This window comes from Peromyscus californicus, unplaced genomic scaffold (genome assembly GCF_007827085.1).
Source record: "Peromyscus californicus insignis strain IS unplaced genomic scaffold, ASM782708v3 Scaffold_2__1_contigs__length_46816999, whole genome shotgun sequence".
Classification (NCBI taxonomy): domain Eukaryota; kingdom Metazoa; phylum Chordata; class Mammalia; order Rodentia; family Cricetidae; genus Peromyscus; species Peromyscus californicus.
The window spans coordinates 33,233,264-33,250,656 of NW_026294540.1; the positions used below are offsets into that span (position 1 = coordinate 33,233,264).

Here is a 17,393-nt window from a genome sequence, read left to right on the forward strand (position 1 = left end):
TCATCAGGATCCCTCTTTGTGGGATGAAACTGGGCAGGGAGTGGAGCCATGTGTAACAAAGGCAGCGATGGCCAGGAGGGGATATGCAGGTAGTGAGCTCCCTGTCCACGGGGGAGTTCAAGGAGAGACACCTGGAGCTGGTGAGTGAAGCCCAGGTTGATCTGGGTTGACCACCAGCAGCCCCTCCTGCCGCACCTCCCGAGTGTCCACTCTGGTGCAGCCCTGGCTGCTCATGGTTTTCCCAAGCTGGGCTGAAAGCGCCCAGACCTAACCTGCCTCTCTGTGTTAGGTTAGGTTAGGTCTGAGTCTGCGCTCTGCTATGTGTGATGTGACCTCAGACGAATGCTTCGTGTGTGTGTGTGTGTGTGTGTGTGTGTGTGTGTGTGTGTGTGTGTGTGTGTGTGTGAGAGAGAGAGAGAGAGAGAGAGAGAGAGAGAGAGAGAGAGAGAGAGAGAGAGAGAGATAGGCAGACAGAGAAATAGGGTCCCATGTAGTCCAGGCTAGTCACAACTTTCTATGTAGCTGAGGATGACCTTGAACTCCTTATCCTCCTGCCTCCACCTCCTGATGGCTGGGGTCACAGGTGTGTGTGGGGTCACAGGTGTGTGTCTCCACAGCCAGCTAGGAGGAGGAGATATTTCTGAACATTTTGTAAGGCTTGCAAGGGATATTGGGGCCTTGAGTGTGGCACTCAGCATGAAGTAGCTTGCTATGACTGTCAGTGACCAGGTCCCTCTGTGGCATGCCATCATGACCTTGAACATGACCTATACTCAGAGGGAGCCACTCTGCTTTACAATGATGGCTTAGTCCTGAACTGAGGGCGACAGTGGTACTGTCAAAGGTGGCCAGCTAGACCTGGTGTCATAGGCCTTTAATCCCACCAGTCAGGAGGCAGTGGCAGACAGATCTCTGTGAGTTCAAGACCAGCTGGGTCTACATAGCAAGTTCCAGGACAGCCAAGAATACTTAGTAAGATCTGTCTAAAAAAAAAAAAAAGTGACCAGTATCCCCAGCAGGCCCTTCTTCTGTTATGCGTCCTTACTGAGATGCTGTCCCCATTCCTATGTCCCCTACAGCAGACATGGGAAGCAGCCTGGCACGGGTGTGGCTGGCTGAGAATGGCCCCGGACACTTGGCTCCTTAACTGAGGTGCTGAATCTGTTCCCTATCCTGGTGTCCACTGAGGTCATACTAACACCGGCGGCCTTGAGGTTTGACCAGCCAGCATAAATACATGTGCCTTCTGTTTGCCAGGCTTTGGAAGCCCAGGGGCTCCCATTGGCCCTGCTGAAGCTGAGGTCACCATGCTGAATGAAGCCACTGACTTGGGAGACGGCCCTTCTAAGAAGCCTGTCCCCAGGCATGTGAACTGTCTCCTAGCTATCGGCTGCTGCAGGACATGCCACTCCAGTACCAAGTGAGGACCAAGAGGAAGACCATCAGCAACGTGTACCTCCAAAGAGCTTCTGATGACCACAGCCCCTTGACTGTCCAATCTCAGAAGCAGGAGGACTGCTGGGCAGGGGAGTGCACGTCTGTAATTAACATGTAGGAGGCTGACGCAGAAGGATTGGGAGTTTAAGGCAATTCTAGGCTATAAAGTGAATTTGTGCCAGCCTGGGCTATATGATGGGACCCTGTCATGGGGAGAAAAGAGAAGGGGCTGGGAAAGCAGCTTTAAATGGTTAAGAGCACTGGCTGCTCTTACAGAGGACCTGGGTTCAGTACTCAGCATCCACATGGCAGCTCACAACTGTCTGTAACTCCAGATCCAGGGACCCTGACCCTCTCTTCCGGCCTCTAGGTGTACCAGGCATGCACATAGTTTATTTGTATATATGCAGGCAAACACTCACACACACAGAAAAATTTTAGAATCTTAAAGCACAAAGAAGTGAGAGATCTGGTATTGAATACAGGGCAGTCGACCGACCTTTCCTCTCACAGTAGGACAAGAAGACATGGCACTCCATCTTGTGCTGCTTCACTTGGGTCCGAAATCTCCCCCAGATGCTGCCACCCTGGTACTATGACATCCCATTTCAGGAGCCCTAAGTTCAAATCTTACCTTCATTGCTATCCCTGATGAGCCCTGGCTCCCCTCTGTGATGTGGTTAGGTTGCATGTGGTACCGCCTTCTGGTCTTACAGAGGTTGGTAGTGCCATGATATATGAGAAAGATCAATGCCTGGCCCAAACATCTAGCACTGTGTGACCTCCTGGAGGCTCCTTGTCTGAGAGATGAGCACTATAGGCTTCCCTTGCCAGACCCCCGCCTCTCTTTATGATAGCTTTCAGCCTAGATGTCCCTCCTCGGCGAGGGCCTTGCTGGCCACCACGTGTTATAATGAGAAGGACACATGTGCTCAGTTTTTCCTTGCCTGTGGTGGTGTGGGAAAGGCCTGTGTGTCCTGAGAGCATGGGCTATGAAGGAACCAGTGAACAAACTCAAGAGAACCCCCAGAGTGGGCCATAGGACCTGGCAACCCGTGTCCACAGGAGGATCTCATATGCTTGATCCCTGGAATGGATTTCCGCCCCACAACCTCCTTGCTCCTCAGGGAGACCCCGAGGAAGACAGAGGTGAGCCAGCCCAGGATCCAGGTCCAGGGAGCTCCTGGAGTGAGAGGCAGAGGGGGTGGTATGAACCTGAGATGCATGCTGGTCAAACACTGTGTCAAATATAAAGGTACGTTCCCGGGACCGGTGTGCACGAAGTGTGTCCTCTGGGTCTTCGCCTGGATCCATGAGTACAACCACCTGGATGCATCAAGACAGAGAGGTCAGGGGAGGGCCAGTCAGACCCGGCTGTGTTTCCTAAAGACTAAAGCACATCTTTAATCCCAGCACTTGGGAGGCAGAGACAAGTGGATCTCTGTGAGTTTAAGGCCCACCTGGTCTACAGACAGAGAGTTCCAGGATAGCAAGGGTGGTTACACAGGGAAACAAACAAACAAACAAACAAACAAAAAGATGTGTACCATCACTGCTGGCCTCAGGATGTTTTTCTCATTTGCTTCTCCTCTTCAGTTTGTGAGGCAGGGTCTCTCACTGAGCCTGGAGCTGGCCATTGCAGCCAGACTGGCTGGCCAGTGAGATCCTCCTAGTTCTCTAGTTCTGGGGTTACAGGCTCACGAAGCTCCATCTGCTTTGTGTGGGTTCTGGGAATCCAAACTCAGGTTCTTATGCTTGCACAGTGAGCCCCTCACCTTGTCTCACTCACTCACTGGGGGACAGTGTCTCCTGCTATCACTCGCTCAAGGCATACCATACAACTCCCCTCAGCCAGTGGACTCCACAGTCACATAAGCGGCTCAGATGGTGGAAGGTGGTGCACGCCTTTAATCCCAGCACTCGGGAGGCAGAGCCAGGCGGATCTCTGTGAGTTCGAGGCCAGCCTGGTCTACAGAGCGAGATCCAAGACAGGCACCAAAGCTACACAGAAAAACCCTGTCTCGATAAACAAACAAACAAACAAACAAAAAAAGGCCCCAGAGAACCCCAAGCCCAGAGAGAACAGCCTACCATGCTACAACAACCCCACCCAACACAACAGACCACCACCCACCTACTCTGGCCCCATAGTGACAGACTCCCCTGTGACCTAATGTCATCAGAGAAGGCAGGAGGCTATGGAAACTGTAAAGTACTGTGCTGGCCACTCCAGTTGCATTCACGGCACAGGACAGGGGAGATAAAGGGACTATCCCAAAGCCTCCACCTACATGCTCCATTTCTCTGAGAGTCTGTCAGTCCCCAGGGCCCCTCAGTCCCCAACATACACTATTATCAAGCAAGTCTGTTAAGATCCTTGGGGGCAAAGGGATTAAAGGAGCCCGCCCCAGGGACAACGGGGGCAGGGAAATGGGCAGAGTCCAAATACAGCCTGCCTGGTGGAGACTTGGGGCTGAGCACCAGAGAAGAACCAATGCGGTGGAGCAGAGCTGGGTGGTTCTGAGGGTCCTGTCACATGACCACTACTTGCCCCTCATGTGTTCTTAGCTTTGGAAACCGTAGTCCTGGGAGGCCAGGCTCTGCCAGGGCTTCTCCTGGCTTCTGGCCAGTGCTTGCTCCATGACATAAGCTAACTTTCTCTCCTCCCGGGGATGCACTGTGTCACAGGGGCCGCCTACCCACTGTGGCCAGGCCAGGGCTGCAGGAGGACTTAGACAGGTCTCCAGCCAGGGTCCTCTGAACAACAGGGCCTGGGAAGGGACTGTGGAGCTGAGAGTCATGGAAGTGGGCTCTAGACCCCCAGAGCTTGATTTCTAACCCTACCCTGGTTCTCTGCTCACTTCGGCAGGAGCCTAGGTGTCTCTCAGGCCTCACCCAGTCTTCATATATGTGAAGTGACAGTCCTCACAGAGCCTGCTCACTAAAGGGTCATAAAGGCTGATAAGAAAACACACACACAGACCCCTGGGTATTCACTGGGTCTTGGATCAGAAATATATGTATGTATTTATTCATTTATTTGTTTGTTGTACATGTTTGTGTGAGTGCAGAGTGTGCATGCCATGGCGAGGACCACCTTAGGGAGTTGGTGTCCTCATGGACCTTGCGGGATCTGGGGGTCCAACTCAGATCATCAGGCTTGCACACAGTACCTTCCCCTGCCAAGCTACTTTGTCGGCCTCAGAAAAAAATTTTTGTTGTGATAATGAACCTCATTCTTATTTGCAGATGATATGATTCTATGCAAAAGACCTTACCCACCCCAGGAGAAGAACGTTAAGATGGATAGACGCTTTCAGCAAAGCAGTAGGATACCAAGTTAACAGCAACAATAAATCAGGAGCTGGGGTCAGTGAGATGGCTCAGCAGGTAAAGGCACTCACTATGCAAGTTTGACGGCCTGAGTTCCATCCCCAAGACCGCTGGGTGGTAATCTGAATGAAATATCCTGCATAGGCTCAGATATTTGGACACATGGTCCCCAGTTGGTGCTGCTGTTTGTGAAGGATTAGAAGGAAGATATGTGGCCTTGCTGGAGGAAGTATGCCACTGGGGGCTGGCTTTGAGGTTCCAAAGCCTCACACCATTGCCAATGTGTTCTCTCTGCTTCCTGTTTGCAGTTCAACATATGAGCGGTCAGCTTCCAGCTCCAGTTGCCATGACTCCTCTGTCATCATGGGCTCTGTCCTGGCTAGTTTTAGGTCAACTTGACACAAGCTAAAGTCATCTGAGAAGAGGGAACCTCAATTGAAAAAAAAAGTCTCCATAAGATCAGGCTGTAGGCTAGCCTATAGGGCATTGCCTTTCCTAATTAGTGACTGTGGAGGAGGGCCCAGCCCATTGTGGGCAGTGCCACCCCCTGAGTTAGTGGTCCTGGGTGCTGTAAAAAAGCAGGTTGAGGCTGAGTGGTGGGTGGTACTTGCTTTTAATCTCAGCACTTGGGAGGCAGAGGCAGGTGGATGATCTACAGAGGGAGTTCCAGGACAGCCAGAGCTACACAAAGAAACCCTGTCTCAAAAAACAAACAACCAATGGCTGAGGGGTCCCCACTGGATCAGGCCCTCCGAATGGGTGAGACAGTTGATTGGCTTGATCTGTTTGGGAGGCATCCAGGCAGTGGGACCGGGTCCTGTGCTCATTGCATGAGTTGGCTGTTTGAAGCCTGGGGCCTATGCAGGATTCCTTGGCTCGGCCTGGGAGGAGGGAACTGGACCTACCTGGACTGAGTCTACCAGGTTGACCTCAGTCTGTGGGGAAGGCTTTGCCCTGGAGGAGATGGGAATGGGGGGGGGGGGCTGGGGGGAAGGTGAGGGGGACGGGAGGGGGGAGAACAAGGGAATCCGTGGCTGATATGTAGAACTGAATTGTATTGCAAAATAAAAAAAATAAATAAATAAAACAAACAAACAAACAAACAAAAAAATACAGGCTGAGCAAGCCAGTAAGCAGCACTCCTCCATGGCCTCTGCATCAGCTCCTACCTTCAGGATCTGGGCCAGTTTGAGTTCCTGTCCTGAATTCCTTTGATGATGAACAGTGATGTGGAAATTCAAGTAAAATAGGACTTTTTTCCCCGACTTGCTTTTGATCATGTTGTTTTGTCACAGTAATCCTAACCCTGCCTCAGACAGACTCTTATCCCTCTGGAACCATAAGCCCAAATAAACTCTTCAATAAGCTGCCTTGGTCATGGCGTTTTATCACAGCAACAGAAAAGTAACTAATACACCTTGTAAAGGTGGAAGGAGAGAACTGATTCCACAAAGTTGTCCATGTCTACACTGTGACATGCATGCCTACATACACCACACACACATACACCAATAATACAACAAAGATAATAAATTAGTAGCCTTTTTATATACTAGTGTTTCTCAACATGGGTCTCAACAAGAGGTCAAATGACTCTTTCACAGGGATTGCCTAAGACCACTGGAAATATCAGATATTTATATTATAATTCATAACAGTAGCAAAACTATAGTTATGAAGTAGCAACAAAAATAATTTTATGGCTAGGGACCACAACATGAAGGACTGTGTTAAAGGGTCACAGCATTAGGAAGGTTAAGAACCAGTATTATATAAGAATAACAAGCCAGGCGGTGGTGGCGTACGCCTTTAATCCCAGCACTCGGGAGGCAGAGCCAGGCGGATCTCTGTGAGTTCGAGGCCAGCCTGGGCTACCAAGTGAGTTCCAGGAAAGGTGCAAAGCTACACAGAGAAACCCTGTCTTGAAAAACCAAAAAAAAAAAAAGAAGAAGAAAAAATATCTAAGGAAGAAATCAGACAAATGCTCCCATTCACAACTGCTTCAGGGGAAAAAATACTTTGGAATAAACCTAACAAAGTAAGTGAATGGTCTTTAAAACAACTTTAAAACACCCAAGAGAGACTGAAGATACTAGAAGATGGAAAGATCTCCCATATTCACAGACCTCTTCAATCAAGACTGGGAAAATACCAAAGACAGTCTACAGATTCAACACAGTCCCCATCAAAGTACCAACACCTCTTCACAGACAAAAAGGAAACAATCCGAAAATTCATCTGAAAGCAAAGAGACCTGGGAGAGCCAAAGCCAGCCTGAGCACAAAGAGTACCACAGGAAGATGCCCTGGACTAGAGACATGGTAATAAGACAAACAGCACCGTACTGACACAGAGTCAGACACGGAAGGGAAGACCCAGACATAAGCCCATGTATTAACCCTAACCCTGAGTCACCTGATTTTTTTTAAAGAGAGAGAAAAGACAGCCTGGGGCTGGCAAGATGGCTCAGCCATTTAGAGCACTTGTTCTTGCAAAGGACCTGGATTTGCTTCCCAACACCCATGTTGGGTGGCTCATGACCACTTATGACTCCAGTTCCAAGGGATTCAATGTCATCTTCTAACCTCTATGGGCACCTGGCATGAATGTGGTGCACAGACATACATGTGGGCAAAACACCCATAAAAAAAGTGCTCAACATCCTTAACCATGGTAGAAATGCAGATTAGAACCACTTTGAGATCCCATCTCACCCCTGTCAAAATGACTATCATCAACAAACACTAGTGGTCTACTCACTGTTGGTGGGAATACAAACTGGTGGAGCCATCCTGGAAACCAGTGTGGAGGTTCCTCAAGAAGCTAAAAATATGCCAGCAGCGGTGGCGCACATCCTTAATCCCTGCACTTGGGAGGCAGAGGCCTGCAGATCTCTGAGTTTGAGGCCAGCCTGGTCTACAGAGAGAGTTCCAGGACAGTCAAAGCTACATAGTGAGACTCTGTCTTGAAAAAACAAAACAGAAAAAAACAAGGAGGAGGAGAAGATGAAGAAGCCGAAGCAGCAGCCGAAAACTGATCTTCCATATGACCCAGCTACACCAACCCCGGGCACGTACCCAGAGGTCTGTGCATCCCCCCAGGGATGCTTGCTCATCCATGCTCATGGCTGCTCTACCCGCAACAGCTGGAAAGCAGAACTGACAATGGACAGTGAAAGTGTGACACATGCACACAATGGAAACGTATGCAGCTGTAAAGAAAAACTAAGTCGCAAAGTTTGTCAGTAAATAAACGGAACTGGGAAATACACGAAATGAAGTTGCCCAGGCCCAGAAACACACCACCACGTGTTCTCTCTCATATATGGATTCTAGCTTCTATCTTGTTATACTTAGGTTCGATGTGGTCATGAGATGGAAGCAGACACTAGACAGGGGCTCACAAGAAAATTATGTTTGGCATAAAATTATACTATGACTAAGCCTCAGTAAATGTTATCTATGCTTTATTTAAAACCCAAATGTCATGGCTGTTTGGATCGGCATCTGACCATTTATGAGAAACCTTATATTCCTGGGCATGCTATTAGGAATTCCTGCTTAAATTCCCTTCCAAATGCATCTCCTCTTTTGATCAGAGATGTTACTCAAAGTGGTGTGGTGTTGCGTTTGGGAGATTATTTCTACATATTTAACTGTTTCCATTGAATTTCTTTCTTTTTTTGTTTCTTTTTGGGACAATATTTCTCTATGTAACAGTCCTGGTTGTCCTGGAACTCACCCTGTAGACCAGGCTGGCCTCGAACTGCCAGAGATCTACCTGCCTCTGCCTCCTGAGTGCTGGGATTAAAGGCATGTGCCACCACTACCACCCAGCTTGAGTTTCATTTTTATTTTGATACCTTTCATCTGAGTTCTCATTGTATAAATTTAAATCCTGAAAATAATATGCGAGGAGCTGGAGAGTTGGCTCAGCAGTTGAGACTGCTTGCTGCCCTTGCAGAGGACCCAGGTTTGGTTCACAGCACACACACAGTGGCCCACCGTCATCTGTAACTTCAGACCCAGGGGACTGAATGCCTTCTTATGACCTCTCCAGGCACCAGGCATGCATAGAGTGCATTTACATGCATTCAGGCAAAACATGTCACATATAAAATTAAAACAAGTAAATCTGAGCCCACCCTGGTGGTGCACACTTTTAATCCCAGCACTCAGGAGGCAGAGCTCTGTGAGTTCAAGGCCAGCCTGGTCTACAGAGTGAGTTCTAGGACAGCCAAGGCTACACAGAGAAAAGCCAAAATAATAATAATAACAACAAATCTTTAAAAAGTAAGATTGGGTGAGAAAAAAGAACATTATTGGGGAAAGGCAGCAAGATTTTGAATGTGTCTACAAAGTTAGAAGATGCTGGATCAATGTCTACAAGATGAGATGATGCTGGATCAATTTGTGCTTCCTGATTTCCTTGCTGAAGTCAGATGCCAGCATGTGTGAGGAGTCAGTGAAGTCGTGAGTGAACGTGTGCTGTTGACATGGGCACAGCCATGCCAAGGACTCCAATGCATCAGCCCCTTGGGAGTGGCAAAGCCTTGCCTAAGTGAGGCTCAGAGAGATTGTAACACCTTCCTCTGTTCCAAGTGCAAATGCTAACGGTGTGTGCAGACAATGTCTATCATAGTTTTCTCCCCCTGGATATTTATGGCCTGAAGACTGCTTCCTACAGACACCGTCCCTCCTGCCTCCTTGTTTATTGGTATGCAATAACCCCACCTCCCTGTTCAACCATATAAAATAAATACATGGAGCTTCTGGGGGGGGGGCTTTGGCTCCTGCATCCGAGAGCCAAGCCCCCCCAACCCCAGCTTATCTGTCTGTCTTCTCCTCCTTCTCTCAATGTTACTGTAGTCAGGTCAGCCCCTGGAGCATGCCGGATGTGGCAAGGATGTTCCTGTTTTTGTTGTTGTTTGTTCCATTTTTGTTTGTTTTGAGAGAAGGGTTCTCGGTATAGTCCTGGCTGCCCTGAAACTCACTTTGTAGACCAGGCTGGCCTCAAACACAGAGATCTGCCTGTCTCTGCCTCTCCAGTGCTGGGACTAAAGGTGTGCTTTTAGTCTGGCTTTCCCCCCCCAATGTGTGGTGGTGTGTACGGGCGCACACAAAGGGCCTCAGATGTCCTGCTCTGTCACTGCCTTATTCTAACCTTGAGACAAGTGTCTCTCACTAAGCCTGGAGCTAGGCAAGCTACCATCAAGCCCCCCGAATCCTCCCATCTCTGCCCTCTACAGCACTGGGGTTACAGGTGTGTGGGTACAAACATGCCCAGCTTTTTACATGGGTGCTAGGCAACCAAGACCATCTGAACCATATCCCTAGCCCTTGTTTTTTGTTTGAGAAAGTGTCTAGCTGCGCAGTCCAGATGGGCCTTGAATTCATGATACTCCTGCTCTGGCCAGCCCATGACAGAATTATAGGTATGAGCCACCATACCCAGATGGGAATGTTTTTGTTTTAAAGAGATACGTGATGGAATGTTTGGGTGGGGAGGGGTGTTGTGCCCCTGACTGACTCCAAATGATCCACAGAAATGGAGTCATAGCCCAGGGGAGTGAAACAGAGCCCCAGACTTTGGTACAACTGGCTCCATGATGGAAGTACCATTCAGGCCATGAAACTCGGCATGTGGACAGCACCACCTGCCAAAACTAAAACAAAGGCCTGATCCATCCAAGCCTATAGTTCTGGGAAAGTCTCTAAATGTACTAACCTTGCCTTTTGGCTTCTGTAGTTCTGCTCTGGCTAACTGATCTTGTTAACTAAAATATGGATATGGTTTTTGTGCTTAAAAGCTCACCCCGGGAAAGGCTCAGGGCTACACTGGGATCCTGAACACCCAGTGGCAGTTGTCAGTCAGCTAATGAAGACTTTCTATTGGCTTAATGTCTGAGCAGTCTTCTCTGGTGAATACCCTACAACCGGCAGAGGGGCAGAGTGAGGTAATACATGAGGCTAAGGGAACACTGGGTCATGGCCTTCCCTCAACCTCTCTATTGGTTTGAAGTTATTTCCAAATAAAACGAATAGTAACCGGGTTTGATGGCGCACACCTTTAATCCCAGTACTCAGGAACCAGAGACAAGTGGATCTCTGTGAGTTTGGGGCCAGCCTGGTCTGTATGGTCAGATAGAAAGAGAAGAGGGCCGGGCGGTGGTGGCGCACGCCTTTAATCCCAGCACTCGGGAGGCAGAGCCAGGCGGATCTCTGTGAGTTCGAGGCCAGCCTGGTCTCCAAAGCGAGTTCCAGGAAAGGCGCAAAGCTACACAGAGAAACCCTGTCTCGAAAAAAACCAAAAAAAAAAAAAAAAAAAAAAAAAAAAAGAAAGAGAAGAGGAGGAGGAGGAGGAGGGGAGGGAGAGGAGGAGAGAGGAAGGAGAGGAGGAGGAAGAGAACTGAGGTTATCACAACATAGGTGAACCTCAAAGACATTGAACCACACATAGAAGGCCACACACCACACTCGTGTGACTACATTGACATGGAATGTCCAGAAACCAGAGTCAGAAGTGGGGTGGCAGCTGACAGGTGTAGGGGTCTATGCAGAGTGTATAGATGAAGAGGACTAAATGCCCCTTGTTTACTTGAAAAGGGGGGATGGGGAAGTGATGTCATTATATTTTAATTCTTAAAGGTTTAAAAAGAAAAAAGGTGAGATTTTGAACCAGGAGGTGGTGGTACACCTCTGTCATCCCAGCACTCGGGAGCTGAGGCAGGAGTTCAAGGCTGTCCTAGGCTACACGGTAGACACTGTCTCAAGAAAAAAAAAAGCGAATCTTCTCTGGTGCTAATTTCACCTTGATGTGTGTATGTATGGTTGGGTGTGCATACACAGATATGTATGTGTGGCCAAGGGCTCGGGGAGGCCCGAAGTTAGGCATCTGCTGTCTTCTCAACTGTTCTCCATGGTTTTTGTTTTGGTTTTTCGAGTCAGAGTTTCTCTGTGTAGCCCTGGCTGTTCTGGATCTCGCTCTGTAGACCAGGCTGGCCTCGAACTCACAGAGATTCACCTGCCTCTGCCTCCCGAGTGCTGGGATTAAAGGCGTGCGCCACCACACTCAGCCTCTCCACTTCACTTTTAAAACATGGTCTCTCACTGAACCCTGAGCTCACCAATTTGGCTAGACTAGCTAACCATGGAACCCCAAGGATGCCCCCTGTGCCGGGATTACTAACACTCGCCACCATGCCCAGTTTTCCCGAGTTCGGGTTAGAATTCAGGCACTTACGCATGCACGTCAAGCAGCCAGTGGGCTCTCCCAGAGCCCTTTGCCTTGATGTTTCAGCAAGAGCTGTCTTTTGAAGATTTTTGTTGTTGGTATGTGTGTGGGTGTCTTGGTGCCCACGGAAGCTAGAAGAGGGTGTCTATCTGGTACTGGAGTTGACAGATGGCTGTGAGCCACCACTTGGGTGCGTCCTCTGGAAGAGCAGCCAGGGCTCTCTTAACTCCTGAGCTCTCTCTCCAGCCCCGTGCACTGTCTTCTGTCCTGCTCCGTCACACATCCACACATATGAAGCAGCGGTCCTGCCCTCCCTACTCGGCTCACTTTCGCAGCTGACACCTCTTTATTGCTGTATCTGAACACTGGTACCTGGTGTGCACTGCTTAGCAGTCCATGACCTCAGTGCTGATTCACCCCAATGGCCGCTCTGCCAATGCACCCCTCCCTTGGGTGCTCTGAGTCCCAGTGGGCAGCCCTTGGCAGGGATCTATGTGTATCCACATTTTGGGTTGTTGGCTCGAGTGTAAACACCCTGCCTGAGCATCGTCTTATGGACTACCTCACTAATGTCCCTAGTGACCAATAGGGACATTCTGTCCATCTCACAAAGCCTGGCTTGAGATTCCTTCTAAATGACAGCCAAAGGCAAAAGTTTCTGAGGTGTGGGCAACTGAGTGCTGAGCCTTTCTCCGAAGGAAAGTCCCTGGCAGCATGGGCCCCACTCTGCAGTCGGCAATCACCCCAAGTTTCTGAAATCAGATCTGGCACTCGGATGTGGCCTGCCAAGTCTCCTTCCACGCTGTCTCTCCTATGTTCCCACTTTGGTGTCTCAGCAGAGACCTTTTTGGAGCAGACAGCACCAAGGAACTAACGCACTTTCTGTTAACGAAAGGGAATGGGGAGGCTGAAGCAGGAGGTTGCTGTATGTGCAAGGCTAGCTAGCCTGGGACACAGTAAGTACTAGGTGAACCTGGGCTATGAAGTGAGACTCAAAAAGAAAAAATTCTTTTTTGTTTGTTTTTGTTTTTTCGAGACAGAGTTTCTCTGTGTAGTTTTGGTGGCTGTCCTGGAACTCACTCCATAGATCAGGCTGGCCTCGAACTCACAGAGATCCACCTGGCTCTACTTCCCTGAGCGCTGGCATTAAAGGAGTGTCCACCGCCGCCTGGCCAGGAAAAATTCTAAAAACCTAAGCAGGTGACTCAGTCAGTAAGGTGCTTGCCATGCAAGCATAAGACACAGTTTGATCCCCAGAACCTGATTGTACCCACAAGCTGGGCATGGGGGCACTCAATTGGAGTCCCACTGCTTGAGAGGCAGAGGTAGGAAAATCCCCGGGGTTCGTTGGCTAGCCAGCCTAACCTAGTCAATGAGGCCTGGGTCCCAGTGACAGTCTGTGTCTCAAAAACCAAGAAGGGCTTACGAGATGACTCAGCATCGGGGAAAATCGCCTACTGTCAAACCCGGGGACCCGAGTTTGCCCTGGGACCCAACCAGCTCCAGCAAGTTGTCCTCTCTCTCTCCCCCTTTAACACACACACACACCCCACAGATAAAAAGTTGTGTGGAAAGTGCTCATCAGCTAAGCTCTGCCCCAGAACAGAGCCAGGCCACCTGAGCAAACGCCTCTAGTCTCACCTGGTCCCCCACTTTGTGGGCTATGACGGTGGCCCCTTCCTCCAGTTCTGCACTGTTGAGTGGACGGATCCGAAGCGCCACCTGTGGACAGGGCACAGGCAGCACCAAGATCCTCAGCAGGACTCCATTTCCCATCCTCAGTCTCTGTGCTCTCAGTGAGGGGGTAGCCTTACCCTCATTCAAACCTAGACCCTAGTTGCATGGAGCTGCCTCCCAGAAGGGCTCTGAGGGATTGGTGGTGATGTCACGGCCATGGAACAGAGAGAAGAGGAGCAACTTGCCCAAGGTCACATAGCTGTCTGTTTTAGCTGTGCTCAGAAAGGAAACCTACCTGCACCTTCCAGCCCTCTATGAGCATTCAGGAGAAGGCACCTGGGCTTTGCATGTCCCTCAATTCTGCCCAGCCCATATGTAAGGGTATCTTCGATGGTACATAGACGACAAGGGGCCAGTCTCTCTCTTAACCAGACACAGGTGCCAGGGGGGCTGTAATACAGTTCATCCCTAGGCTGAGTGGGACAAGGAGACTGACAGGAAGCGGTCTGCCCCACAGCTGGGGTCATAGTCCAGGGCCTGGGCTTTCTGAGGATAGAGGACCACAGAGTAGGATACAGGGGTAAGAGTGTGTGTACCACTGGGTCCCAGGAACGTCGGAACCAGGAGTGGGGCACTGGTCTTTAAAGGATCCACGAGTATAGGGTTTGGGGCTTCTTTGCAGGTATAGAGGCAGGAAGGGGCTGGAGTTAGCAGGGGACACGAGGGAGGGTACTCACCATGAGCTGCTGGTCCTTGGGTTCCATCTCCCTCAGGGCTGGGCTGCCCCGGGCTGGAGAGGGGTCTGCGGTCTGGTGGGAGGGCATGCTGCAGGTCAGAACTGGAGGTCCCCAGCTAACATAGCAGAGTCGGAGGCAAGGAGATCTTCCCAGATCAGCCCCGCCCTGCTCCGCTCCCCAGGCTCACTCTGGTGACATCAGCTGGGTCCCCAGAGGTGGGGCTGGGCCAGCATTGAGCTCATTTACTAACCTGGTGTCACCCCTACCTGTCTCTTTAGCCAGGACAGCCCTCATGGTTTGAGCAGTCCCCAAGCAGCCAGACAGACCTCACAGATGACATGATGAGGACCATGACAAGAACCCTGTTCAGCTTGTCTCTAGTTCTCTTGCACCACAGAAGCCTCTAGTCTAGAGATAAGCCCACCTTAGAGAACCCTGCAGCATGGTGCCCTTCTCACCTAAGCCCAGGAGCAATGGTCACCCACACAGTGGCCACCTCAGAACAGCAGGTCAGTTTGTGGCTTCCCTCCCTCTCAAAGGGACAATACAGCAACAGATGAAATCAAATGAACCAATTTCAGCTGTCAGCGACCTTGCCAGGGTCTTTCATAGATGACCAAGTTTCTGGTACAATTTCCAGCCTGCGGTGTCTTGTCTGAACACCCAAGAGGGATTAAGGATGGAGCTGGTGGATTTACTGCCTCACCTCTTCCATGGGATCCCCGAGGATGTCCAGCTCTGTGAACTCCCCAGCCCGGCCAAGAAGACTGCACCAGCAATGTCACACAGGTAACCTGGGGTGGCACAAGCTGTTAAGAGCCAGGCTTGGGGACTGGAGAGATGGTTCAGCAGGTAAAGGCACCTGCCATGAAAGCTGACGACCTAATTTCCATCCCTGGGATCCACAGAGTGTAAGAATCAACTCCTGCAAGTTGTCTTCTGACCTCTGTATGCATACACACAATGTATGTAAAAACAAACAAGCCGGGTGGTGGTGGCGCACGCCTTTAATCCCAGCACTCGGGAGGAAGAGCCAGGCGGATCTCTGTGAGTTGAGGACAGCCTGGTCTACAGAGCGAGATCCAGAACAGGCACCAAAACTACACAGAGAAACCCTGTCTTGAAAAACAAAAAAACCCAAACAAAACAAAACACCCAAACAAATAAACAAAACAAATCTGTAAGAGCCAGGCTCAGGAGCTGTTCAGTGGGTAGAGGTACTTTGCCCACAGGCCTGGAGACCTAAATTCAATTCCTGGGATGCACATCATGGAAGAAGAGCTTTCTGTAGGTTCTCCTCTGACCTCCACAAGCATGCACAGCATGCACACATACATACAAAATACTATGAAATAAAAACTATTTTTTAGCCGGGCGGTGGTGGCGCACGCCTTTAATCCCAGCACTCGGGAGGCAGAGCCAGGCAGATCTCTGTGAGTTCGAGGCCAGCCTGGACTACCAAGTGAGTTCCAGGAAAGGCGCAAAGCTACACAGAGAAACCCTGTCTCGAAAAACCAAAAAAAAAAAAAAAAAAAACACTATTTTTTAAAAAAAAGAGCCACGTTTACCTGGGAGGTGGTCCACACCTTTAATCTCAGCACTCAGGAGGCAGAGGCAGGTGGATCTCTGTAACAAAAAGTTACAGACTGATCCTATGGAACCCAAACTTAGGCTTTCTGTGAGGACTCTGCCTAGGGCTCAAGCTAACGGCACAGGGTCATGGGAAACTTTAAGGCTCCCCTGAAGCAAATCCCACCCTCTCTCAGAAATCAAACCAGTTTAGCTGTGTGAGGCCATAACTACCACTCCTTAGGTCACATTCCTTCTCTTCCTTAGCATCTGGGTCAACCTTGGGCATCAGGAGATGTTTGCCACAGGGCAGGGAAGGGATTAGGGCCCAAGGAAACACAGCTCCCCCACTATCCCCCAGCCTCCAGGAGCCAGGGTGAATCCCACCCATGCTGAGCCCTGAGCACAGGCTGTCCTGAGGCAGGAGCCTTCCCTAAACTCCAGCTGCACCACAGAAGACAGGAAACAGGGCTTCACAAATTCTCTCACTTAGAAATCACAGAAAACAATCACAACCAAGTTTCAAATAGCGAAAAGCTTATCACTATTAAGAACCTTCCGATGTACAGTGGGCGGTGGTGGCGCACACCTTTAATCCCAGCACTCAGAGGCAGCAGAGGCAGGCAGATCTCCGTGAGGTTGAGGCCAGTCTGATCTAGAGTGAGTTCCAGGACAGCCAGAGCTATCACACAGCAAAACAGTCTTGAAAAACCCAAACCAAAACACCTGCAAATGTGCTGTATCTGTGTGCCTTTTCATCGCACTGCTGTGAAACTCGAAAAATATGTTTAAAGAGCATGGGAGTGGCCAATACCCGGGGTAAGCAACCATGATGGAACCTCAGAGAGGCCAAAGGAACAAGGACTCTAAGACCCAGGAGGAGAGGTGAGCCACCTCCCAAGGATGATGCATACAAATCACCAATCTTTGTCTTCTCCCATTATCTGTGGCAGCCTGACCTCTGCTGGAGGTACATGCTCTGCAGACATACCACGGCTGTGGGCCCAGCCTGGGGTGGCTCTCTGGTCACAACAGATGCAGAGGAAGGCTGTGTAGAGCATGGCCACAGCTCACCCTGGGTGGAGGCCATCTATACTAGTTTGTTGTCTTCTCTACTGGACACTAGGTAACTGCAGAGAGGTGTGTGTCTAAGTGGCTGACCCCTCTATATCTGTTTTCCAACTTGTCCAATTCTGGCAAACCCAAGGGTTCTGTGGGGTGAGATGATGAGCATTGTCTCACAGAAACAGATGGAAGACACTGTATCTGGGATCCGGTACACTAGCTCCTGACTAGGTTTCAGACAGGCTCTCAACAAGCCAGGAGCAAGTGTGCAAACACCCTCACCCCAGGGAGAGGGAATGGGCAGGCCTCCAGGCCACTGCGAACTGCAAAGAGGAGACAACA

At 50.1% G+C, this 17,393-nt stretch overlaps 1 protein-coding gene across 3 annotated transcripts in view; it reads right to left on the reverse strand.

The window, feature by feature from the left end:
• Positions 1–14,556, reverse strand: part of LOC128120351 (kinesin-like protein KIF19) — a 52,954-nt gene extending 38,398 nt beyond the window's left edge. For 2 of the 3 annotated variants that reach the window (XM_052754220.1, XM_052754221.1), the window contains exon 1: positions 2,653–2,916. In XM_052754220.1, the coding sequence (XP_052610180.1) occupies positions 2,653–2,751 (99 nt within the window). In that variant the 5' untranslated portion in view covers positions 2,752–2,916. Of the gene's footprint in view, positions 1–2,652; positions 2,917–13,644; positions 13,726–14,417 lie in introns of those variants that run through there. The other variant, XM_052754222.1, reaches the window with a different exon arrangement.
• Between the last annotated feature and the right edge of the window lie 2,837 nt (positions 14,557–17,393).